This window comes from Thunnus thynnus, chromosome 17 (assembly GCF_963924715.1).
Source record: "Thunnus thynnus chromosome 17, fThuThy2.1, whole genome shotgun sequence".
NCBI classification, from domain to species: domain Eukaryota; kingdom Metazoa; phylum Chordata; class Actinopteri; order Scombriformes; family Scombridae; genus Thunnus; species Thunnus thynnus.
Window position 1 is genome coordinate 1,622,916 of NC_089533.1, and position 26,620 is coordinate 1,649,535.

The 26,620-nt window shown below is 40.2% G+C and overlaps 1 protein-coding gene across 1 annotated transcript in view; it reads right to left on the reverse strand.

Moving 5' to 3' along the window:
• rapgefl1 (Rap guanine nucleotide exchange factor (GEF)-like 1) overlaps positions 1-21,568 on the reverse strand; it is a 54,441-nt gene extending 32,873 nt beyond the window's left edge. The window contains exons 1-2 of the mRNA XM_067616071.1: positions 19,607-21,568; positions 17,341-17,648 (exon numbers count right to left, since the gene is read on the reverse strand). Coding sequence (XP_067472172.1) covers positions 17,341-17,648; positions 19,607-19,806 — 508 coding nt within the window. The 5' untranslated portion in view covers positions 19,807-21,568. The remainder of the gene's footprint in view (positions 1-17,340; positions 17,649-19,606) is intronic.
• Positions 21,569-26,620: the final 5,052 nt, after the last annotated feature.

The following is a 26,620-nucleotide window of genomic DNA, read 5'->3' on the forward strand; positions in this document are numbered from 1 at the left end:
ACTGGAATATCTTTACATGATTTCCAGTTAAAAACTCCTTATTTATCTTCTACTGGTCCTTTATGCAGCCTCTCAGTTCAGCCTCTGTCTGAAACAGGCCGTTTTAGGTCCTGTCTCTTTAAGGCCCCGCCTCCTGATGAGCCCACTCTGTTCTGATTGGTCAGCTTCAGGAAGCTTCCTCCGGCTCCAGAGGCTACGTAATCAAATTCTGAAATATGAGAGCGGACAACGTGAACAACACATGGAAACACCTTAGCAACAACCTTAGCAACCAAGGCTACAGAACGGACGGCTGTTTGAACACGTCAGCTCATCAGCAAGGTAGAAAAAAAACGTTGTAAAGGAAGCGGGTTGAAGCCCTGAGTGTTGACTTGCATTTCTACATACGTTCACCTCAAGTTTTGGAACTTTGACCACGTTTAACATCCGACATCAGAACAGGATATAAATACGCCTCCAATTCAAAGATGTAAAAACACAATCAAATGTACAGAATAACATTACCTGAACCCCTTCATTACTTACACTACAGATTAAGGTAGAAACCCATTAAAACCATCAAAATCCCTGAACTTCCACCTTAATTGTAAAATTAAGGCCTTTGAAGGTATAAATTAAGTTGAGTTTCATGGTTTTTAGTCCCCCAATCAGTCCATATATTCCATTAAAAATACCATTAATTAAATTAAATCCATCAGAGCTGCAATTAACAATTATTTTCATTATCGATTAATCTGTCAATTATTTTTTCAGTTAATTGATTAGTCATTTGGTCTTTGCAATGACAGAAAATAGTGAACATGTGGATCAGTGTTTCCTAAAGCCCGAGATGACGTCTTCAAACGTCTCAAATGTTCAGTTTCCTGTCACAGAGGACGAGTCAAAGTGATGAATCAATTAACAAAATAGTTGTGATTATTTTAACAGTTAGCAACTAATCGATTAATCCACTAATTGTTGCAGCTTTGAAATCCATTAATTTCTCAATTGATTAAAATTGACCTTAAACATTAAAACATCCTAATTTCATTGTTATTAAAGGGTAAATTAGTGGATTTGATTGGATTTGGTTTAATATATGAAGGAACATGTTGCCCAGTGCAGCTGTGTGACTCATTAACAGGTTTTTAATGGTTTTTGGATAACGAAGGTCAACTGTGCAGTGGAATAAGATTTCACAATAGTTAGTTAATAGATCACTGCTCTGCATCAGCAGACTTCTACTTTAATGCAAACTGTGTTGTGGATTCAGGAAAAACCCTTTAAAACTCCCCAAAACATGTTTCACTACAGGCTTATTGATAATATGTCACCATTCTTCTAGTGAACATCTCAATACTTAGTATTTAAACTATCTGATATATTCATATATGTCAGAGACAGAAGAATGTGAATGAATTCAAATGGTCTTGCAACCACTGCATGTTTATGTATTTGTGATATATGTTCACACACAGATTCACTGGAAAATGAGCACAAACTGATTAATTTGCAGTAAAAAAAAAGATGAGTGGAGGAAGGAAGAGCAGAAAGATGCAGAGAGAGAAAAGATGGCGTGACCGTGGAGGGAGAACAGAGTGAAGGAGTGTGAACGTAGGAGGCGGCGGAGAGAAACCAGCAGAATCCAAATGGGATGTAAAGAACGCCCACAACCTCGGAGAGAGAGAGAGAGAGAGAGAGACGGAGAGACGTAAAGAGAGATTTAAGACTGATATATGAGGATTACATTCACCGCACAAACCACAAGACAACTCCCTAAATAAGAATCATTAAAGGGGAACTCTGGTGATTTTCCACCTCGGCGTGTTTTTTGGTGACACACAGATAATAAACGACGACAGCTTCCTGTTTCAGAATCTCCGGCTTCACGTGTCTGACTGGTCGACACAGACAGAAGTTCACTAAAGTTGATCTTGATGTGAAAGATCTGCCTGATCATAGAAAATCCACTGAAATTAACTGATCAAAAACTCAAAATAGTCCACAAACTGTCACCGCTGGTACATGTGTGACCATGTTGAGGGCGTCTGAGTAGTGTGTGATGTAAGAAACGGGGGAAATAAGTTTTTTGTGATTTGTGTGACGACCGTGCGAACGATCACAGGCGTCTGAACAGCAGCTGTTGATTTGGTGTTATTTGTCTGCAAACATCTTATATATTTAGATTCTTCTCCATCATGCATGGAGGAGGAGGAGGTGTGATGGTGTCGGCGTGGCACGTTTAACCAACATGGCTGCCACCACATTCTGCAGCGACACCATGGATGTATAAAGAGACGTGGACACTAGAGCCGTAGTCTGCTGGTCGACTCGATATGTTTTAATGTGGATGAAGAGACTTTCCTGATGTGATCAGACTGAATGGATCAAATCCTGACAGTGAAATGAGTCGTTTCCTGCGGGTTGTGATGTTTTTTCACGATCGAAGTCACATCACATGATGTAATTACACGGTTTGGCCACTATGTCACAATAACTTCAAAGCTTGACGCCGTCCCATCAGGTCTGTGCTCAGTCAGGACAGAGATCCAAACACACCTGCAGGCTCTGTAAGGCTGTTTGACCAGGAAGCAGAGTGATGGAGCGCTGCATCACATGACCTGGCCTCCACCATCGCCACATAGGGACGAGTTGGAGCACAGAGTGAAGGAGAAGCAGCGTATGTGAAAACCGTCCAGGTGACTATTTAATGAGGCTGCTTCACAAATCGCTGACCGTGTACGAAGCTGCCATCAAAGCGACGGCGGCGACTTTGAGGAAACTTTTTGTTCTTTTATAGTTTTGACGTCTTCAGTAAAAATAAGATCATCCAGGAGAATCCTGAGCTTCTATGTTCAGAAACATTGAGGATATTGATTAAAGAAAGAAGTGAAAACAGAACATCAGCTGCTCCAACTGTAACTTACTGGAACCAATAAACCAGCAGCAGAAGTGAACTGGTCTTCATGTGGAATCAGACTTTTCTAGACAAGTTGGAGGTTTTCTTGCGTTTATTTCAGCTCCGTCTGAAGCCTTTAATTTGAGGCTCTTTGTGTTTATATTTTCCTCCCACCTCCTCTGCTGCTCCCTCTCCCTCTCTCTCCCTCTCCCTCTCTCCCTCTCCCGCTCTCTCTCTCTCGCTCTTCCTCCCACTCCTCTTCTCCAAATGTCTTGTTGAGAGCTGGTTGCTATGTCAACAGGTGCTAAAGAGCCTCTCATGTATCTGCACACAGACACACAGCACATGCATGAATGCGATACACAAACACGTGACGACGCACACATGCTCCGCCGTGTTCATAAACAGGAAGTTGAAAGAGGGGAACCTATGACAGAGCGAGAGGTCGACAACGAGGAGGAGGAGGAGGAGGAGGAGGAAGGTAGGAGAGAGAGAGAGAGGTAAACAAGTGGGCAGCTTTTTCACTTCAGCTCCTCTTTTTCTAAAGAGAAAAAGAAAAATAATCCTCCCACACATGAACCAGTCCTGTCACGCCGCTCTCTCTCTCTCTCTCCTCGGCTTCTTCCTCTTTCTGTTTCTGCAGCAGAGTCTTCAGCCGGGATTCAAACCCGCGGCCTTCACAGCACACAGCAGGCTTCACCGGACACATCTGTGCACACGGTGCAACCCTCATTAATCAATAATACTGGGAAATAATAGAAAATGATGGATTATGACTGAGTAATATTGACTATATTCAGTACTTTTAGGTATTTGCTAAAGCAGGAAATTACAATATGATTCTGTTTAATAATCTAAAATAACTGAAAGTGACATCATGAGTTTATGAGGGTTTATTTCTAAATGTAATTAGAGCTTTAATTAGAGCAGTCGATCCATCAAACGACAGAAAATGTATCTGAGAGGATTCTGATAATCCGATAATTGTTTTTCTTTGTCATTTTTCAAAATAAAAGGCGGCTGAATAAAGCTTCTAAATTGTGTCTTTTAGATCTTTTGTTTGGATTTTTAAATGTGTGTGTGTGATGATTCGTTATTTCTTTTTATTTGATGTCTTCATCAGATCGGGGACAGTTGAGAGAAGAGCGTGACATGCAACAAAGGTCCAGCGCTGCAACCGAACCGCAGACGTCGCGGTCGTGTGGCGTCCGTCCTAACCAGAAGGTTACCGTGCCGACCGTCAGCAGCTGGTTTCCATCCAAATGTCTTAATATGTAAACATTTGAGAGGCAGAAACACACCAACAGACTTTGACCTGTTTGTTTTTCAGGGAGTCCAGCTGTTACAAGTCACAGTCCAAAGAACGAGAACACACAGTATAATTACCTGCACACACACACACACACACACACACACACACACACACACAATATATTATTATGAATATCGACCTCACACAGCAGCAGCTTCATTCAGTAGAAATGTTATTTACATTCTGCTTCACAGCGTCACACGGCCTCACCTGAACACACCTGCCTGAACATGTCTGCTCCTGTGTGTGTGTGTGTGTGTGTGTGTCTGTGTGTGTGTGTGTGTGTGTGTGTGTGTGTGTGTGTGTGTGTGTCTGTGTGTGTATGTGTGTGTGCGTGTTATGTAAGAAGCTTTGGCATGTTTGTTCCACTTTTATGAAACTGTCAGGAAACTTCTCGTCTGGCTGATTGTTCCTGTTTTTCCAAAGCTTTATTTAAAACCATCATGTTGATGTGTGTGTGTGTGTGTGTGTGTGTGTGTGTGTGTGTGTGTGTGTTTGTGTGTGTGTGTGTGTGTTTTGCTTTTTAAACCAAAATACATTCCATGTTTATATTTTAGGCACAATAATATAATAATTATATGAAGAAAGTCTTTATGTAATGTTGAAAAAGGTACAATAGAGATGTGACTGGAGCCACTGAGCAGAGGTTAAAGGTTAAAGGTTAAAGGTTAAAGGTTAAAGGTTTAGTTAGAATTTTATCAGTTGCATTTTGAAATCATTTTTTCGTTTTAGTTAAAATGATGACTTGATGGTGAGACTGCAGAGGAAGGATCCACTATTAGAAGATAGATTAACTAACAGGAAATAATTAAACACGCACGCATCATCAACCTATAAATATTTATATTTGACTCAAAGAAACTTTTACTATCAGAACTTTTGTTTCTGAATATTATAGGGCTGCAGTCTGCTGGTCGACTGGTCGATTAGTTGGTCGATATGCTCTCGTCCGACTAAATTCTCATTGGTCGAATAATCTCCGTGTTATTTTCATAAGGAGAAAAGTGCTACATCAACAGCTTTCCAGGATTAATCCATTATTTCCTGCGGCGGGGGGGGACAGACTAACAAATTACCTGTGAAAACAACAGGGGTGTATTCAAAACACAGCGTTTGGGAGTCTCTGAGCAGCGCTGTTCCGGTACGTGAGTCAACCTCTGCGTCGTTGCCTGGGAAACCACTGGTCGCGCGGCTCCGTTAAGGAGTATGTTTGCGTAGCGAGCGGGAAAGAGCGAGGGACAGAGAAGTGACGGTGGATGCGAGCGGAGCAGAGGAAAAGGTTAGTAGTAAGTTGTCAGTCTGGCAGTAAATGTACAGCACAGACTACAGTGTGTCGGTTAATAAATGCTAAAAAGTCACGTCTGTTGTTTCCCCAAATGCTGGAAAAGGAAGGAGGTTAGCTCCAAAGTTAGCAACAATGGGTTAGCATAGCCTGAAGATGCTAAACAGAGAAATACAGAACAGAGAAATGTTTACTGTGCATTCTGTCCTGTTACACCCCCCTCCGCGACTGATTGATCAGTTGAAGATTATGTACGATTTTAGTCGACCAACATTTTCTTTGGTTGACTACAGCCCTGGAATATTAAAACTTTCTTTTGAAATATTACAACTTCCTCTTTGTAAATCCTCCTTTTCTAGGAATATTACAACTTTTTTCTTGAAATAATATGACTTTTCATCTCGAACTATATTTTTTTTCTCAATATATTGTGACATATTTTCTCAAAGTATTACGATTTTTTCAGTTAGCCAGGAATGCTAACCAGCTGCCTCTTAAAAATTAGAGTTGATATATTGTCTAAAAATCTAAAACAAAATAAATTATGAAAATTAAATATTTAGGATAAAATAAGTTTTACAAAAACACATGAAAGCGTGAACCAGAGAATAACTAATCAATAATCAGAATAATTGAAGAATCTGTCTCACATCTTTACAGAAAGCAGAAGTTCAGTCAAACTGCGTCACTGACAGTATTTGTGCAGGTGTGTGTGTGTGTGTGTGTGTGTGTGTGTGTGTGTGTGTGTGTGTGTGGAGAGTGTGCACGTAGAGGCAGGCAGGTAAAACCTGACAGGTGAGAGACGTTAAACATCAAGAACATCAACATAACAAACAAACAAATAAATACTGAGCAGACAGACGAAGTTTAAATTCATAAAACAATCTTCATGCAGCTGTGTGTGTGTGTGTGTGTGTGTGTGTGTGTGTGTGTGTGTGTGTGTGTGTGTGTGTGTGTGTGTGTGTGTGTGTGTGACGCAGACTTAAAGACTAAAATAAAAGCTGGATGTGGGTCACACTGACTGAAGAGGATCAACTCGCTCTGAGTAATTAAGTATGAAGCACAGAGACAAAAACTCATCGGATCAGTTTGTCTTCCTGCAGAAACACAAACAGTCACAACAGTTCTTCAGTCTTTAACTTATGAAAACTTAATTTATGGCAGAAATGGACGTCTACATCCTTCCACTGTTTCCATCTGAATCTGTGACTCTGTGGATGAAACGTTTCTGACCCTGTTACAGAGTCTCATTAAAAGTGAGTTTCTGTCTGTAACTCAGAGAGCTGCCGTCCAAAGGTCTGTGATCAGCAGCTCACTGTTTGTTTGTTTCAAAGCTTCTTACAAAAGAGGTTGTTTGTTCTTACTGCAGATTAGTTTTAGAAAAAGCTTAACGTGAAAAGTTTATTTCAGAGAGACGAGGTTGAATGTTCCTACACGACATCTGATGTCCAACACCTGTTAGTCTGCTGCTTTCTGAGGAACTGGACTACATTTATCTGACAGATAATATATATATATATATGGATAATATAACAAGCTTTTAAAATACAACACATTGTTAAAGATGAAACCAGTGGTTTCCAACCTTTTTGGCTTTTGACGTCTTACAAAAAGCAGTGTGTAGTCGGGGTCACATTTCACATGTCTATGAGTTGTTAACAGCTCCACCAAATAGTGATTTTTCCCTCTAAACTTCTCACATGCTTTCATTTCAATAAATGTTCAAATGATCCAATATTTCAGCAAAAATCAAAGATTAGAGAAAAAGTCCAAAAACTGAAAACAGATTTGTGTATCAGAACTTTGTTTTTTCTTCTTTCCTCTCCCATTAATCATCTCACCACCCCTCAGATTTATCTGCTGACCCTTTGGAGGGGCCCGACCCCTAGGTTGGGAACCACTGGACTAAACTAGCTAACTGTATATAAAGTAGTGTAAACTAGCTCCACCTCCAGCAGCTACAACAGTAACATGCTGCTCTAACACTGATGCTTCACTATTAATAATCTAATGATGTCATATATAATAATATATCAGTCAGAGGGACCAAACCACTACTTTTACTGCAATACTTTAACTACATCAAGCTCATAATACTTATGTACTTTTACTGTAGTATTTGTACGTTGCTGTATTGGTATTTTTACTGCAGTAAAGGATCTTTAACTTCTTCCATCGCTGCTTGTTTGGTTTTAATCTGCAGCTTTATTAGCAGACGGACTATAAACGCTGATGTTTGGGTGTGTCGGTGGTCTTGTAGCTCTTCGCTGGTTTCAGGGTCGATTCAGAACGTGGTTCAGTCCTCCTTCATGTCAGTGAGTCTCTATCGATCTGCTCTCAGCTGCTGCCGAGAGTTTAAGACATTAATGGACTACAAATATGGAGGGGCGCTAATTTATGGACTACAAATGTACTCTCCACTAATTACAGCTACCAAAAAAAAAAAAGTCTTTGGCTGAGTCAGAAATCTTTCTTTACACGAACCGGCTGCCATCACTGTAAACTGTAACGTTTGTAAAGGATTTCACTTTTTAATCTTTTATATCGAGATATGTGTCCAGAACATCTTATAGAAGCAGTTATATGTAAAAATACAGTCATCAAAACTACAAAAACTGGGCCACAGAGCAGCACATTGACTGATCTGTTCCTGTTTGTAGAAACAGAGATTCAGTCGAGATTCAAATCTGCACTTCAAATGGAAGATTACTGAAGTCCGTTTCTGCCCCTCAGACAAAAATAAACCAAGTGACTGAAATGAGCTTCAATAGTCATCAATTAAAACCTGATTCACTCAAAAAGATTCTGTAGAAACAGTTTCATGTTAAAATACAGTCATTAAATGTCGTACGTAGTTAATGCCGCAACGATCAACAGAATATTAACCTGCAATTGATTGAATCATTTTTTTAAGCTAAAATGCAGATTTGCTTCTTTCAGCTTCTCAAATGTGATGATTTTATGTTTTTTTTTCATCATTCATGATAATAAACTGATTTTGGGTTTTGACCTGTTGGTCGGACAAAACGACCTTTGAAGACGTCACCTCTGATTGTGAGAAATTATAACGGTCGTATTTTATTAATTTCTGACTAATTTGTGATTTTATAGACCAACGATGACTAATAAATAATAGGCAGAATCATCTATAATGTGTTATTCATTCCTGCAGCAGCAGTTCTATGTTGAACATATATAATAAAGTTTATAATCTACAAACTAAATGTTCCAGTTTGAATTTTTTATCAGCTGCTCCGACAACAAACAGACACCACAAACATCTGCTCCTTCAAATCTATCTGACATCCAGAAATCTGCATCAAATCCTCGTGTTTCGTTCTGAACGGCGTGACGACAAACGAGCGACCAGGAGCCGCTGAAGACAGAACCAGTGTTACGTTTCCTGCTGAAATTCCACGTTTACAGCATCATGTGTTTGAGATTTGTATGAAATGATGCATTTATTCTGATGACAGTGACAGAAATCAGGAGTTTGATGAGTGAAAGTCATTCCTGCTGCTTTAATTAACGAGTTTACACAAACACTTCAGCAGCCAGAGTGTGGAGGTCGAACAGAAGCGACGTTCATCTTAGTTTTTCACTATTTCACACTGACTCAGGACGGCTAACGTAGCAGCTAGCATCAACATTAATGTGAGTAACTTTTGGGTTGTAATAACTTGATTTTCTTGATTTAGACATTTTCCAAATGGTGCAAAAACAAAAGTTTAAATTGATTAAATTCAACCCAATTAACAAAGGAGGCATCAAAAATATACACACAGAGGGTTCAGTATCTGTATTTGTATCTGTATTTGTTGAGGCAGCAAAATTATTTGTATTTGTATTTGAATAAAAGTGGAAAGAGGCTTAAAAATCCTGTTTTTGTTTTTATTACACTTATAATTTTAGAAAATTAAAGATGAAAATCCAAATTAGGAAATATGCGTCATGTAGCAGGTGGATGTGACTCCCCTCGTTGAGACCTGCTGATAGACGTCACAGCGGAGCAGAGGAGAGACACTGAGATAGTGACTATAACTGACCTGCTCGCTGGTATTTGACATGTTTTGTTTTTTTCTTCCCAAAAACAAATAATTTTAAAAATATTTGTATGAAACAAATATTCGTAAAAAAAAAAAAAACACTATTTGTGCTGTTGCCGTATTTGTATTCGGGCACACCCCTAATAAATACTATAATATAAAGCCATAAAGAACAACATGGAGTCTGTGTTTTGAATATTTCAATCAAGAGCTGAAGGAAACTGTAAAAGTTTTTATTTGGGGGATATTTTTCTCTTCCTGTGTGAGTCTGTGATTCAGAACAGTTTGCTTTGTTCCTCACAGGACAGCTGGTTCAGACCATCCATAATTTATCAGTGTTGACTCGTTCCAGCTCAGGAAGGAGCTGTGAAAGTCTCTGAAACTGACAGTTTGCTCTCTGCAACACGATGACGGCAGCAGCTGCTGCATGAACGTCCTCATCTGCAAAACGCTCTAAAAAAACGTTTGTTGCGCTTTGACTGAAGGCCACAATGACGTGAAGCAAGTGAAGGAGCGTTTACGTGCACTTCAGTAAATCAGGTTAAACTCAGCTTTCTCCAGTAATCAGATTTTTCATGTAAACTACAAACCTTGTTAGTGTAATCAGGAGGATTAGAGGAACCTGTGTTCATTCATTCTACACACACAATCTGATTTATCAAATTCTTGTTGTGATAATATGTTGTAATGTAGAACCACTGCTGAGCAGCTGCACCAACAAACCCCGCTGGTCAACACGTATAATCGCCGTCAATCACGTAATAATGGACGGATTGTAAACGTCCATGAAGACAACGTAGCGTGTCATTTAGAGTGAAATGAAACCGTGAATGCATTAACTTTTAATCAGCTTCATACAAGTACAGATGTGTAACCGTGTGTTCAGACTAACGGCGACAAAGCAACGAGCTACAAGTAGCGTAGCTTTGTCGCTCGTAGTGTGAAACATCCCGTCAGACTTCACACAGTGTTCACAGCTGTGTTTCAGTCACGAGAAACCAAAGAGAGGAAATGGTTTGTTGTTCAGTCTCAATCTAACAGACCAGCTGACCTGAGTGTTTTTAACCTATCAAACCAAACATCAAAGGTGTGACGACGCCCTCCGGTCTGAGATGCTTCACGTATTTTGGAGAAGTCGAGCTGACGAAGGTGAAAGCTTCAGTTTGTGTTTGTTTCCATCCACCTGTTTTCATTTACACTTCCAATCTGCGCATAAAAAACTTGAAATGCAGGAAATATCACAAAAAACTGTTTCCTGTTGTCTGAGGTGTAACGGCAGCTGTGTGGATAAAAAGCAAATGTAAACAGACTGAAGACAGGCGTCTTCACCATAGCAACGGTCGCTGAGGATCATGGGTAGGCTAATGTAGCCGCTTCCGCTATCGTACAAAACTGACAAAAATACTTGATTTCTAAACCAAAATTGCTCGGTCTTTTGAATTTGGTTTTCTGGATTTTCGTTCGGAAACAAAAAAAGGAATAGATCACGTGATTTCGTTTTTCGTTTTTGGTTTAAAATGAAAAAAGGAAAAAAAAACCCTCTGACTTCCGTTTTTGGTTTCAGACGCAAAAACGAATTAGCTTGATGTCCGCAGACCTGCTGGATATTCAGTCCAAAAAGGAATAATGATAAAACGAATCAGCAAAAATCAAAAACGGGCCGGGTTTGATTGGTTTTTCGTTATTTGATTCTGACACCAAAAACGTCTTTTTGTTTTTTGTGATTGTTGTAAATTAATGATGTTTGATGTGATTTCTGTCTCACGCAGACGTTTCAGCCCAGTTTCTCTCTTCTAAAGTATTAAAAACATTTTGCGTCTAATGTTTACTGGTCTGTAATGAATCAGATGTTCAGACATGCAGACGAAGAGTTGAACCTGCTAATAAACCTGCAGCCACACCAGCAGCTGAGTCAGTCTTCTTCTCCTCCCTCTTCTTCTTCTCCTCCCTCTTCTTCTTCTTCTTCTTCTTCTACTTCTTCTCCTCCTTCTTCTCCTCCTTCTTCTTCTTCTTCTTCTTCGTGCAGTTTGTTGTCAAAGTTTCTCTGAGTTCACCTTCAACCTCAGTTTAACATCTGCACCGGCCTGCAGGATTTGTGACATCATAACTAGCTTTTGGAGCAAATCGTGCTCCAGTTGGTAACTTACAGTCGTCTCAGTGTTTGTTCTTCAAGTCTCCAGAACACAAACACTGAGACTTTACAGTAGAGCTGCAACGATTAGTTGATTAATGCAGTTAGTCGTCAACTATTTTGATAATTGATTCATCGTTTTGAGACATTTTTTAAGAAAAAAAGTCCAAATTCCAGCTTGTGAAATATTTCCTGGTTTCTTTGGTCTCTGTGACAGTAAACTGAGGATCTTCGGGACATTTGATGACGTCATGTTGGGAAACACTGATCAACGTTTTTCACCATTTTCTGGTTTTATGGACCAAACAACTAATCGATTAAATTGAGAAAACGATTGACAGATTAATCGAGGATGAAAATAATTGTTAGTTGCAGAACTAGTTCACAGTGACGGAGGAAACATCGGTAGAAATATTTACATATTCAGAGATTCTGGATTTCTACATGAAGGAGGAGATGTTGTTGTTTTAAGGATTTTAATGATGTAAACTGAACTTTTTTTGTGCAATAACCACATATGACACAAATCAGTAGAGCTGCAACTAACAATTATTTTTTTCAATTAAGTGATTAGTTGTTTGGTCCATAAAATGTCAGAAAATGGTGGAAAATGTCAGTTACTGGTCCTCAAATGTCTCGTTTTGTCCACAATCCAAAAGATCTTCAGTTTACTGTCACAGAGACAAAAGAAACCAGAAAATATTCACATTTAAGAAGCTGCAATCAGAGAATTTTTATCAAAAATTTTATCAAAATTGATTTATGTCTATAGATCAGACAGGTATGAAAGAGCATTTCAATTCTATCATTTTATATTTGAATTATAATTCATTAGTAGCCTTTTAGACTTGATCTCACATGTTCGTTTCAAAGCCTCGGCATCTTCTGCAGAGAATAAAACTCTTCACTTCACTGTGCCGAAGCTTCGGTGACAAACTGTTAACTGCTTATTAACTGGGAGGTGTTGCATAATAATAACATGCAGCAGCCAAAACACACACACACACACACACACACACACACACACACACACACACACACACTGCTGATAATAAATCATCCTTTATGTGCACATTTGTTTAACAAGGAGGAAACTGGATTATTCATGAATGTGAGCAGACAGAAAATACAGCAGGAGGTCTTTTCTTTATTACTTAATACGTGTGTGCAGGTCCGTCATCATAGGCGACAAATTACAGACTAGAGACCACGTAAAAAACAAAAGTCATGACCCCAATAGAGGGAAAAGCTGTTCTTTGGGTCGGTGGTTATGGTTATGATGAGGGTTAAAGTTAAAGCACATCCAAAGAGCTTTCACAGGCGCGTTCTGATCTACCAGAGATTTTCATCAGACATGATCTAATATGTGTGTGTGTGAGAGAGAAACAGGGTTTTCTACCACTAACACTTCTAACACATCGACTTTTCTTTGCAATTAGTCGACAGAAAATAAACAGCAGCTATTTTGATCATCAATTCATCGTTTAAAGTGACTTCAGTCAGAAAACTCTGTTATGTCTCTAAAGTCATTGATATTAAAGGGGACGTAACCATGGCTACAGATCAGACGGCGAAGAATCAGACATCACAAACGAAGCGTTCAGAGCAGGTTGAAGCCCTGAGTTTTGACTTGCAGGTGGCGTTTCTACATACGTTCACCTCAAGTTTAACATCCGACATCAAGAACAGGAAATAAATAACAGAAAACAAATTTCACACTAGTGAATCAAACTTTTCAGGTGTGAGAGAAAGATCGTGTTATTCCTCCTTTCAAGAGTGACACAGTCTCACTTTAAGTCATTTTTAAAAGAAAAAACGTCAAACATAAATTCAATATCTTTGAAGTTTGGACTAAACTTCATTAAATCACATTGGTTTTAGGTTTGGTTTTTCACTGTTTTCTGGCATTTTTAGACCAAAAATGTAAAAAATTACAAGCTGCAACTAACGATTATTTTCTCAGTTGTTTGGTCCATAAAATGTCAGAAAATGGTGAAAAATGTTGATCAGTGTTTCCTAAAGTCCAAGATGTTGTTTAGATCTTCAGTTTACTGTCACAGAGACTAAAGAAACCAGAAAATATTCACATTGAAGAAGCTGCAATCAGAGAATTTGGACTTTTTTTTCTTTAAAAAATGACTCAAAACAATTATAATTATCAAAATAGTTAATTTTCTGTCTGTAAGACTGTTGCTGCTCGAAATATTTTTAAAAAATGAAATCCTGTTGTTCAAGACTTTAAATCCTTGTTCTTTTTTTACAAGTGTTTCTGGAAAAATACAACGTGCAGACAACATGAAATGTGGACACACACACACACACACACACACACACACACACACAGACACACACACACACACACACACACACACACACAGACACACACACACACACAGACACACACACACACACACACACACACACACACACAGACACACACACACAGACACACACAGGCACACACACACACACACACAGACACACACAGGCACACACACACACACACACACACACACACAGGCATGCAGAAAAACATTCCTGCACAAACACAAACGTACACGCATGCATGCACACCCACTTCAGCTGTAATAAGCAGCCTGTGTTTGTGAAAGGAGGACGGCAGCGATTATGTAACCGCTGTATCTCACACACACACACACACACACACACACACACACACACACACACACAGTCGAGGCTGCAGGAACAATCTGTAAAATGAAGAAGACCCTCCTGCAGAAAACAGGCTGAATGTTCTGAATCTGAAGATATTTTCTCAGAGAAGCTGCCGGGGACGAATCCTAAACTGTCAAATTCAATCTGCTGCTTTCACGTCTGTGCAGCAGCAGCCGCCCTTCATTCAGCGACACGCAACACGTCTCCAACCCTTAAAGGTGCAGCGCGTAGAGTTTATCAGCACCTAACAGAACTGACTCAGTGTAAAAACAGCTGATAATCAGAATCGTTGTGTTTTAGCTTAGAATGAGCCTTTATATCTAGAGAGGGGGCGGGTCCTCTTCCACGGAGCCCGCCATGTTGCACCGCCATGTTTCTACAGTAGCCCAGAGCGGACAAACCAAACGCTGGCTCTAGAGGGACTTTCACGTTTTTCACAAGTGTCACGGCCGCCGTAGGTTCTCCTACATGCTTGTTCGAAAACCAAAAGATAATCAGTTCATGATGATATAAAACAGTGAAAATCCTCACATAGAAGAAAATCTGTTGTTTGTTGATTTGACTGAAACAATCAACAGATTCTCAGAATAGTTGCTGATTTCTATCTTGAAAATAAAATAATCATTTTACTCTTCTTTTTTTTTAAGTAAAAGTGCTAAAAATGTGTTGGTTCCAGCAAACAAGACATTTGAAGACGTCAACATGACCTCTAAGAAATTATAACGGCAATTTTTTACAATTTTCTGACAATTTATAGACAAAATGATAAATTGAATAATCGGCAGATTAATCGATAATGAAAATAATCGTTAGCTGCAGTCTGACTGATTCTCTATCAATCAACTAATCAAATGATTCTTTCAGCTCTAAGAAATCAGCATTTTAGCATTTTTTAATTCAAAGACAACGATTATTAAACTAACCGTTAGCTAAACTCCTCCTTGAAGCCGCCGCAGTTACTGACAGCAGGTGTGTCAGAGTTTGTATTTACGTGTTGAAGTGGTGAACGTGGAGCTGCAGTCACGTTGTCAACTCACCCAGTCTGACAACCAAAAACACAAACTGCTGTTTGTCTGCTGAACAGGTTGGTTGATGAACATTTAGCTCACAGCGTCTGCTAATCTTAAAACAGTTAAAATAATTAAGGGGGACGATGTCGACTGTTTCTGTCACTGTTCCAGGAGAGACTGTGTGAAAACACGCCGTTATCATGATATCGTGTCTCCCGTCTCTGTGACGGTCGGCTATTCACTCCACCTTTGACAGAAGCCGTTCAGAACAACTTTAAACACTTTTGATTTCTGACGTGATCGGACAGCGCGACCCTTACGAGCTACTAGCGCCGCCCGCCCCTCAGCACAGTAATATAACTCTGCAGAGGAACAATGTCTACCTCGCTCTCCTCTGCTGCTCAGGTGATGAGAGCTGTGAGTCCCAAAGCTGAAATGAAACCTTCGCTGCAGGCAGAGCTGATCTGTGCGCAACCTCAAGGCAACAAGTTTTCTCATTGTCACTCAAGAAACAATCTCTGTCGTTTAAAGAGGACATATTCTGCACATTTCCAGCTCTATATTTATATATTGGGGCTCTACTGGAATATCTTTGTATGATTTCCAGTTAAAAACTCCTTATTTATCTTCTACTGGTCCTTTATGCAGCCCCTCAGTTCAGCCTCTGTCTGTAAACAGGCCGTTTTAGCTCCTGTCTCTTTAAGGCCCCGCCTCCTGATGAGCCCACTCTGTTCTGATTGGTCAGCTTCAGGAAGCTTCCTCCGGCTCCGGAGGCTACGTAAACAAACCAACCCACCAGGCTCAGCGCCAGGCTGTGACGCCAATTTGATATAGTGGCCAAACCTTGTAATTACAACTTCCTGTCCGTCACATGATGCACGCCGGCCCTAAAAGCATTTTTCCTGCACACAAGGATTAGAGAAGGAGCAGCTGTAAAACGGTGAAAATGTTTCTGAGCAAAACGACACGTTTTATTATCAGAATTTGATCCATTCGGTCTGATAACATTTGGAAAATCTAAAAGAGACGCTCGATTAAATGATTTTATCTCCTTTCATGTGAACGAGGAGCCGACAAAAAGTCAGCTGGCTCGACCAGCAGTAGTCTCTACTGAGCATGCTCTGTGGGCCCAACAACCAGGAAGAGTGAGAACCATTCAGGTCATTTCTTTACAGCTGGAAGACGACTTTTTGACATCAAGCGCCACTGAGCGACTAACAGGACTGAACAGGACGCCATGTTTGTGTCCAGTTCTCCTTAAAACTTCCATCAAACAAACTATAGTAGCTCAGATCCATCCGTACATGTTGGAGCTGAATCCAGCTGAGATATGAGAGTGGACAACACATGGAAACACCTTAGCAACCACCTTAGCAACCAAGGCTACAAAACGGATGGCCGTTTATGAGCATGTGCAGCGGATGACATCAGCAAGGTAGAAAAAACAGTCGCAGGTTGAAGCCCTGAGTTTTGACTTGCAGGCAGCATTTCTACATACGTTCACCTCAGGTTTTGGAACTTTGACCACGTTTAACATCAGAACAGGATGTAAATAACAGAAAACCACAAAAAGCAGAATATGAACACTGCAAACCATTTTCTGCCATTAATAGAGAAAATAATGAAAATGATGAATGATGACAGTAATTGTTGCAGCTGTAGTCGTCCATCACTATTTAATTCCTTCACTGATAAAACAAAACAACAGCAGTTCTGGGAGCTTATATAGATATTAAATATTATTTTGGTTACAGCAAAGAAATGTAGAACTGGTCATCGGCCTCCGACTCATCAGAAACATCGTCTCAGGCTCATTAAACGGACACAACGAAAGAGAAAAGTGAATGTTGTGTCATAATGCAGATTTATTATGACTCTCTCTGCTTTATTGCTTTTATTATTTTATTACCAGTGTTGAGTAACAGTCTTGCTGCTGGCAGACGACACGTCACCCAGTTTATAGATAAACCAGCACGTCTGCAGACGCAACATGAAGGCGTCTTACCTGTGCAGTGTCCGTAGCGTTTCCCAGCGACGCTGTCCAGCATGATGAGCGTCAGGTTGTCCGGTGTGTCAGGATGAAGAGGCGTCCCTCCTCCTCCTCCTCCTCCTCCTCCTCCTCCTCCTCCCCCGCTCTGTGTCTCTGTGATCAGGCTGGCCTCGGAGCTCTGCTCGTCGCTGGACAGGGACGGACTGCGGACGTCTCCCCCTCCAGAACCAGAACCAGAACCAGAGCCGTTAGCGCTGCTGGGCACCGACACCAGACCGGGGCCTGTGGCTGAGGGCCAGGAGGGGGGGTCCTCACTGTCGGGGCTGCAGAGGGTCAAAGGTCAGAGATGGTGATTTAGAGTTTGTCTACGACGTCCAAACAAATGATCGTTTATATTTATCATTATATTATTGACTAATTGATTTTATGTCTTTTATGTCTTTTTAAACATTAACAGTAATTAGACTACACTGAAGAATTTAACTGTCGGGGAAGATTTTGCCTTGAACCACTAGGCGGCGTCTGAATTTTTCACATTTTATAAATTTTCCTAAAAACCTTTTAGATTTTGTTCCAAATGAATGTTTTCATCAGAACTAGCAGATCCTTAAAAAAACAACAAAAGAAAAATTAGATTCTAAGTTTCCTCAAAATCTGTTGATGTTCAGGATTTAAAAATCAAAACAGAAGAAAGAAAGACGGACGTTTACAAACCACAGCGTTCAACTCATTTAACAAAGTAGAAATTAATGTGAGAATTATGATAATTAGAAGTAGTTATCTAAAAGTAATGGATGGATAAATGGTTTAAAAAAGGATAAACAGCTGAAGTAGTGAGAAGTAATAGACAGTCGACCAGCCACTAGTCTCAGTTGACCATCAAACCCCATCTGGGAGCTGCGTCTTGTCAAAATTAGGTCACAACTGTGTATGTAGCCGGACCTGGTATGAAACACTAAAAGGGCTTTTAATTTGAAACGACGGATACAGGATGTGGCGACATATGTCGACACCCGGCCGAGGCGACCAGTGAAGTCTGCTGTGATAACAGAAGAACCATTTCCTCTGGAAATATCGGACAGCTTCAGCACTTTCCTGCCGGGAAACGGCTGAAATAAGAGATATGAGGATTTAACGGGACTAACTGACCCACTGACTCAGACTCAGTTTGTTGTTCCGAAACATCCAGAAATATTCATGTTTTTGCTGTTAGCATTGTAGCTAACAGGCGGCTTGCTTTGTGCATATTTTAAAGGCTCATTATGACGGTTTTGTATTTCTCTGTAATGTAGAACAGTATTAACAACGTTACCTAAACATCTTTCTCAGCCCTGGAATTCAAACCATGATGCACCAAAAAATAAAAATTAAATAATTAAATTAACATCATAAACATGCGACGGCTAGTCGACTAACAGCTTGATCTCAGCGGGCGCATCTGCGTCACAGAGCTGATCGAGGCCGCTCCAGTCGGTTTCAGAAGCGGCTCTCCGCTCCGCTAAACGCGTACGATCAGAATCAGAGCAGAACGAGCCGGGCAGGAAGTCAGACACAGGAACGCCACAGAGCATCCGGTCAGTTTTCACTGCGCAGACTCCCGATCGTTTATCACATCACTACATCTACATGACGTCATAACCGATGGCATCAGGCCAGAGGTCAGCCGGTCAGAGGACGATGACAGATTCATCTTGGAAATGGAAAACCACAAGATTTTATATAAACACATATGATTTTATATAAAATTTTGCTACTATAGTTTGTTTGATGGATGAATTAAGGAGAACTGGATGCCAGGCTCAAACATGGCGGTATAACGCCGTGCGGAGGACGTAACAAAAATGCGTCGCAGCCGTTCCTGATGGAACCAAGGCGTCACGGCTTGAACTAACGACTACTGGTCAACTGGGAAAAGGTCAAGTTCTGCTGCTCCAACTGGTGGAAGGTAATCTAGACCAAACTGAACAATTTGATAGTTTAATATGATGAAGGACAATATCATCTTTTATAAATTTAATACAGTTAGATTACATCCGGTTTGGACAGAGCTGCTGAAGTTCACCTGATGGGGTTGTGGAGGTGTGTTAAAGGTCACAGATCAGCTCAACATGCCTCCTTCACATGTTCAGAACATTCATCCAAACCAGCAGCTCTGTCAGAGGTCACATGGTGCATTTTTCTAAATAAATCTGTTCTTAATTACGAACAGGGCCCCCGAACCCCCCCCCCCCCCCGGCTCCTCCCTGCAGGTTCACCGGCCCTGCAGGTTCAGCTGCCTCACCTGAACACCTCCCGAGCCTGGCCGCTTTCCGGCGACGTCTCCCTGAAGAAGGGTACGACCCGGGACAGGCTGGCCCTCCGCCGGGACGCTCCGGTCCCGGTGGCCTTATCTGCCACCCCGCCAACAAACCCCCCGGCCCGGGTCAGCGCCGTGGTCTGCTTCTTCAGGAACTTCTCCAGCGGTTTCATACCCGCCGGCATGGTGGGTGTCTGGGTGGGTGGGGGTGATACTGGTGGAGGGGGTGGGAGGGGGTTAAGGGATGGTGATGCAGAGAGACAGAGCAGAGGGGGGCTGGTGGGGGGGCAGGTGGCTCCTACATCATACCGACCCTGCAGGTCGGAGGGTGGGCAGGTGTGAGCAGGTGTGAGCGGTCCCTCCGAGGCTCTGCACGGCTGCTCTGGAAGAAAACGCCGATTTTTAACCCATTTGTGGAGGTGGAGGGAGGCGTTGTTTCCCTTGTTTCTCCCAGAAACCTGCTCTGCTCCCGGCCGCTCCTCCGCGTCCTCCCCCCCTCCCTCTCTCACTGCAGCCGCCGCGTAAACACCAACCGACGGTTCCGGCACCGAGCGCACGATCCGCGGGCGGAAAACTCGAGAATATGAAGCCGAAACAGAGCTCCTCCTCTGCGCCGTGAGTCCCCGCAGCTCCCCGGTGGGTTCTCGGTGATGTGCACCGGGACACCGCGTCACTAGCGGCTGCTTTCTCCGTGATATCTCCGAGATAAACGGCGGATGAATGAAGGATTTTTCTCCGTCCGCGTATTTTTTTTCTCCTCCTCTCAGCTCGCACACCTGGAGGAGGAACAGCCCGCCCGGTCCGGTGCGTTTTGGTGCGTTTATGTGTTGTAGGTTTTCTCAGCAGCGGCTGTTTTCAGGTCAGATACTGCAGAGGCTCCGACAGTCCGCCCGGCTCCCCAACACACTGCCAGCCTCTCTCTACCTCTCTCTCTCCCCCCTTCTGCTAAATTAGTGGAATGAGAAGTGACTCGTAACATTCACACTCCTCTCCTCCCTCCCTCTCCTCTCTGATCTGCTGCAGTTGCGCGCTCCCGACCGACAGGACGGGACCGCGCATGCAAACGCATGCACGTTTACTTCCAGTGCTGTAAAATTGATGGGAATGAAAATATCCCTGACGACAGGAAGGCATAATTCATCAGAGGAGGGAAGTAACGCAGTACATTTACTCCAAAAACACCGCGAGATTTCATCAACTAGTATCCCGTTACTCATAACATTCATTTCATCCAGGAGGAAGCATACATACAAGTACACACACACACACACACACACACACACACACACACACACATACACATATACACAACACTCTGAAAGGGGCCATATTGCACTTTTGATACATATATACAGTATGTTGACACTATTACTGACCTCCAAAGTGCTTTTTCACAAACCACAATCATCTTTTATTATAAAACGTCGTGGAATAAAATGAACGAATGAATGAAAAATAATTTTTAAATTAAAACATTTTGGCCAGTTCTGTCTTGTGAAACAGATCATTGAAGACACGTCGGTTAAATAAAATCAAAGGAAGTTCCAGCTCTCCAGTTTTCCAGAGAACGACCTCCTCACAGTCTGCTGCCGAGTCAGCAGGTGTTTCCACATGAAATGTGGAAGAGCTGATCATGTGACCACTGATCCATACTGACCTGGAGGTGGTCAGTGTGTTATCAGGCGACCCTCAGGTCTCGGGCATACAGCCAATCAGTACACGGTTATTTTTAGAAAGATCGATAGCAGGTCACTGAGTCTTGAGGCCTAAAACCTGCAAAGTGAGAACGTGTTTTTTATTAGCAGCAGATGGTTTGTTACACAGAACCGTCTGAGAAGTCGCCTTTGGAAACTGTTTAGAAAAGGGCGGCACTTTCAAAAAATACTTGACAGGTGATTGGATGAACCATCTGTCTATCACCGTCTTACCTTGTGAGGCAGCTGGATTCGAGAGAATCTTATTGGATGCTGATTGGTCCGAACCACCGGCGGTTCGGACACAAGCGCATAACCTGAAGCCTGACGAGATGTCGTGATCTCACGAATCCAGCCGTCTCACAGAGTAATGTTTTTAAAGTTTAAACCTCTACAGATGTTTTAAGATGTATAAAAATACTCTACTTTGAATAATAATTTGTGTCTGATATGTTTTTTTTCCACAAAACAAAGTTAAATTATCTCATTAACTCCTCCTTCTCCCTCATTAAAAATTCCAGAATCGATAAATATGCAAAAATATTTCACTTCATAAGTTTTCCTGCTGGACACCAGACGTCTCCTCCTTCACTGTGAAGTTCAGTCTCAGTGTTTGTGCTCTGGAGGCTTCGAGTTTCCACATCACACTCGTGTAAGTTGAATATTGGACCACGTTTGGCCATCAAACTGTTTGTGATGTCACACATCCTGCTCGTAGGCCACGCCCCTTAAAAATCTGATGTTTAATGAGCTCAGAGAAACTTTCCTCCTTCAGCAGATGAATGATAACGCTGCACATACGTCACTCTGCACAGAGAAGAAGAACAAACATCCAGCTGAAGAAACAAGAAGAAAATCATGTTTTTGAGCAGAGGGAGACTTTAATGAATGGGAGGACATTTATGGACATTTTGTCCATTTTTCACTTTTCAATCAGCTGTTTGAGGTCTCAGTTACTGTTAGAGACCAGAGAACTGGATCAGTGAGGGTCCTAACGAGCGTAGAAGTAAAGTGTGTGTGTTCGTGTGTCAGCATCGACATGTGTACATCTGTTGACTACTGATTCCCAATAGGGTCACATGACCCTTTATTGATGTGTGTGTATGGTCATTATGAGTGTGTCTGCGTGTGTGTGTTTTGTAACTTGATCATGTCACAGTTTCATAACCGCAGCAATCAGCTGGGCCGCAAACTGTAACTTGATACACACATACACACACACACAGTCGTGTTTCCATCATTTCAGAGGACAGTACATTGACTTACATTCATTTCCTGGATACCTAATCATAACATAACCCTAAACTAACCTTACTATAACCCTAAACTAACCTTAACATAACCCTAAACTAACCTTAATATAACCTTAAACTGACCTTAATATAACCCTAAACTAACCTTAACATAACCCTAAACTAACCTTTAATATAACCTTAAACTAACCTTAATATAACCCTAAACTAACCTTTAATATAACCTTAAACTAACCTTAATATAACCCTAAACTAACCTTTAATATAACCTTAAATTAACCTTAACATAACCCTAAACTAACCTTACTATAACCCTAAACTAACCTTAACATAACCCTAAACTAACCTTAATATAACCTTAAACTAACCTTGATATAACCCTAAACTAACCTTTAATATAACCTTAAACTAACCTTAACATAACCCTAAACTAACCTTTAATATAACCTTAAACTAACCTTTAATATAACCTTAAACTAACCTTAATATAACCCTAAACTAACCTTTAATATAACCCTAAACTAACCTTTAATATAACCTTAAACTAACCTTTAATATAACCCTAAACTAACCTTTAATATAACCCTAAACTAACCTTTAATATAACCCTAAACTAACCTTTAATATAACCCTAAACTAACCTTTAATATAACCTTAAACTAACCTTTAATATAACCCTAAACTAACCTTTAATATAACCCTAAACTAACCTTTAATATAACCCTAAACTAACCTTTAATATAACCTTAAACTAACCTTTAATATAACCCTAAACTAACCTTTAATATAACCCTAAACTAACCTTTAATATAACCTTAAACTAACCTTAACATAACTCTAAACTAACCTTAACATAACCCTAAACTAACCTTTAATATAACCCTAAACTAACCTTTAATATTACCCTAAACAAACTTTAATATAACCTTAAACTAACCTTAACATAACTCTAAACTAACCTTAATATAACCCTAAACTAACCTTTAATATAACCCTAAACTAACCTTTAATATAACCTTAAACTAACCTTTAATATAACCCTAAACTAACCTTTAATATAACCCTAAACTAACCTTTAATATAACCTTAAACTAACCTTAACATAACTCTAAACTAACCTTAACATAACCCTAAACTAACCTTTAATATAACCCTAAACTAACCTTTAATATAACCTTAAACTAACCTTAACATAACTCTAAACTAACCTTAATATAACCCTAAACTAACCTTTAATATAACCTTAAACTAACCTTAATATAACCCTAAACTAACCTTTAATATAACCTTAAATTAACCTTAACATAACCCTAAACTAACCTTACTATAACCCTAAACTAACCTTAACATAACCCTAAACTAACCTTAACATAACCCTAAACTAACCTTTAATATAACCTTAAACTAACCTTTAATATAACCTTAAACTAACCTTAACATAACTCTAAACTAACCTTAACATAACCCTAAACTAACCTTTAATATAACCTTAAACTAACCTTAACATAACTCTAAACTAACCTTAACATAACCCTAAACTAACCTTTAATATAACCTTAAACTAACCTTTAATATAACCCTAAACTAACCTTTAATATAACCCTAAACTAACCTTTAATATAACCTTAAACTAACCTTAACATAACTCTAAACTAACCTTAACATAACCCTAAACTAGCCTTTAATATAACCTTAAACTAACCTTAACATAACTCTAAACTAACCTTAACATAACCCTGAACTAACCTTTAATATAACCTTAAACTGACCTTAACATAACTCTAAACTAACCTTAACATAACCCTAAACTAACCTTTAATATAACCTTAAACTAACCTTAACATAACTCTAAACTAACCTTAACATAACCCTGAACTAACCTTTAATATAACCTTAAACTAACCTTAACATAACCCTAAACTAACCTTTAATATAACCTTAAACTAACCTTAACATAACCCTAAACTAACCTTTAATATAACCTTAAACTAACCTTTAATATAACCTTAAACTAACCTTAACATAACTCTAAACTAACCTTAACATAACCCTAAACTAACCTTTAATATAACCCTAAACTAACCTTAACATAACTCTAAACTAACCTTTAATATAACCTTAAACTAACCTTAACATAACCCTAAACTAACCTTTAATATAACCTTAAACTAACCTTAACATAACCCTAAACTAACCTTTAATATAACCTTAAACTAACCTTAACATAACCCTAAACTAACCTTAATATAACCCTAAACTAACGTTAACTTTAAACCAAGTCTTCACCCTGAAATGAATGATGTACATTAAAAGGACTTTTGCTTTTTGGCCCCATAAGGGAGGCGAGTCCCCACAACATGAGGAATACCTGTACACGCACACACACACGCACACACACACACGCACACACACACACACACACACATTGACTCTACTCATCATACCTTCATCCTCCTCCTCCTCCTCCTCCTGTATGCATGGCTGACTCCTGCAGGAGCAGTTTGCAATATGTTGCGGTAAGCTGACACCTCCTCCATCACCCGACTGAATACAGAGACGAGGAAACAGACACTCAGATCTGCCAATAACACTGTAGCACAGACCGTTCACTGTAAAGTATCACCGCAGCAGATCTATAACAGACATTACATGGCCAAAAGTATGTGGACAGCTGAATATCGCAGCTATATAGATGTTTGCGGGTATCATCATGGGTGAGACGTGTGCAGAAAGACTGAGAGTTTATTAGAAGATCAACATCACAGATATAAAGGATGGAAAACGTTCTTCATCCTCAGAAGGAAACCTGTTAGCTGTTAGCTTCAGAGATGATTCAGCGTGCTGGATTTCATGAAGGAGGTGGATGATTTTACACTGACACAGCTCGCTGTGTTCCTGTGTGTTTTAAGTCTGTTTAATGAAGACTGCGATCAATACTCTGGTGATCAGTTTGATGCAGAGTTTCAGTGTCTTTCTGTGTGAACTGACGGCTTTGGGTGGAATATGTGTCATGTTTTCATGTCTATAATTTCAGGCCGTTGCACTGTGGAAACATTCTGACCAAAAACCTCCGACCTTCCTCCTCGACTCTGAAACAGCAGCATGACTTCTGTTCAACAGCCGCTTTCATCCGGCAGATCAGGAGGAAAGGTGACGTGTATTTATAAGACTCTCCCACTTTTTAAAGATAAAATATCACCTTGTATTCGGGCCAATATGGTTTATTGACAGGTAGTTACTGGATCTAAATATACTGAATGAAGAAAATCTTACAGATTATAACTTTAAATCACAAGAAAAGAAAAAAGACAACAAGACACCTCATGTTACATAACACTGTGTGTGTGTGTGTGTGTGTCTGGGCTCAAACAGTATGTTCATGTCCGACGCATCGATGAACACGCGTGTAACAGGCCTGTGGTCTAATGTGTGTGTGACATCACCAGGCTGACAGAATGGGAGCTCCCTTCTGCACACGCTCAGTGGCTCGCTCTGCCGGCTCCACGACAGACAGACGGACGGACACATGACTCAGAAACACACAGTAACAGTCGTGTGTTCAACTGGAAGCACAGACAGGAAGTGACATCGCCGCGCTACATGTCACGCAAACGTTACAGCACGAAAAGAAAAAAAAAATCTCCATTAAGCTTTTTTTAGCCTCTTTTAGCTTCTATTTTTGGTTTTGCTGCACAAGTGATGGAAGAAATATTCAGATCCTTTACTGCAGTACAAGTACATAAGTATTATGAGCTTGATGTAGTTAAAGTATTGCAGTAAAAGTACATAAGTATTATGAGCTTGATGTAGTTAAAGTATTGCAGTACAAGTACATAAGTATTATGAGCTTGATGTAGTTAAAGTATTGCAGTAAAAGTACATAAGTATTATGAGCTTGATGTAGTTAAAGTATTGCAGTACAAGTACATAAGTATTATGAGCTTGATGTAGTTAAAGTATTGCAGTACAAGTACATAAGTATTATGAGCTTGATGTAGTTAAAGTATTGCAGTAAAAGTACATAAGTATTATGAGCTTGATGTAGTTAAAGT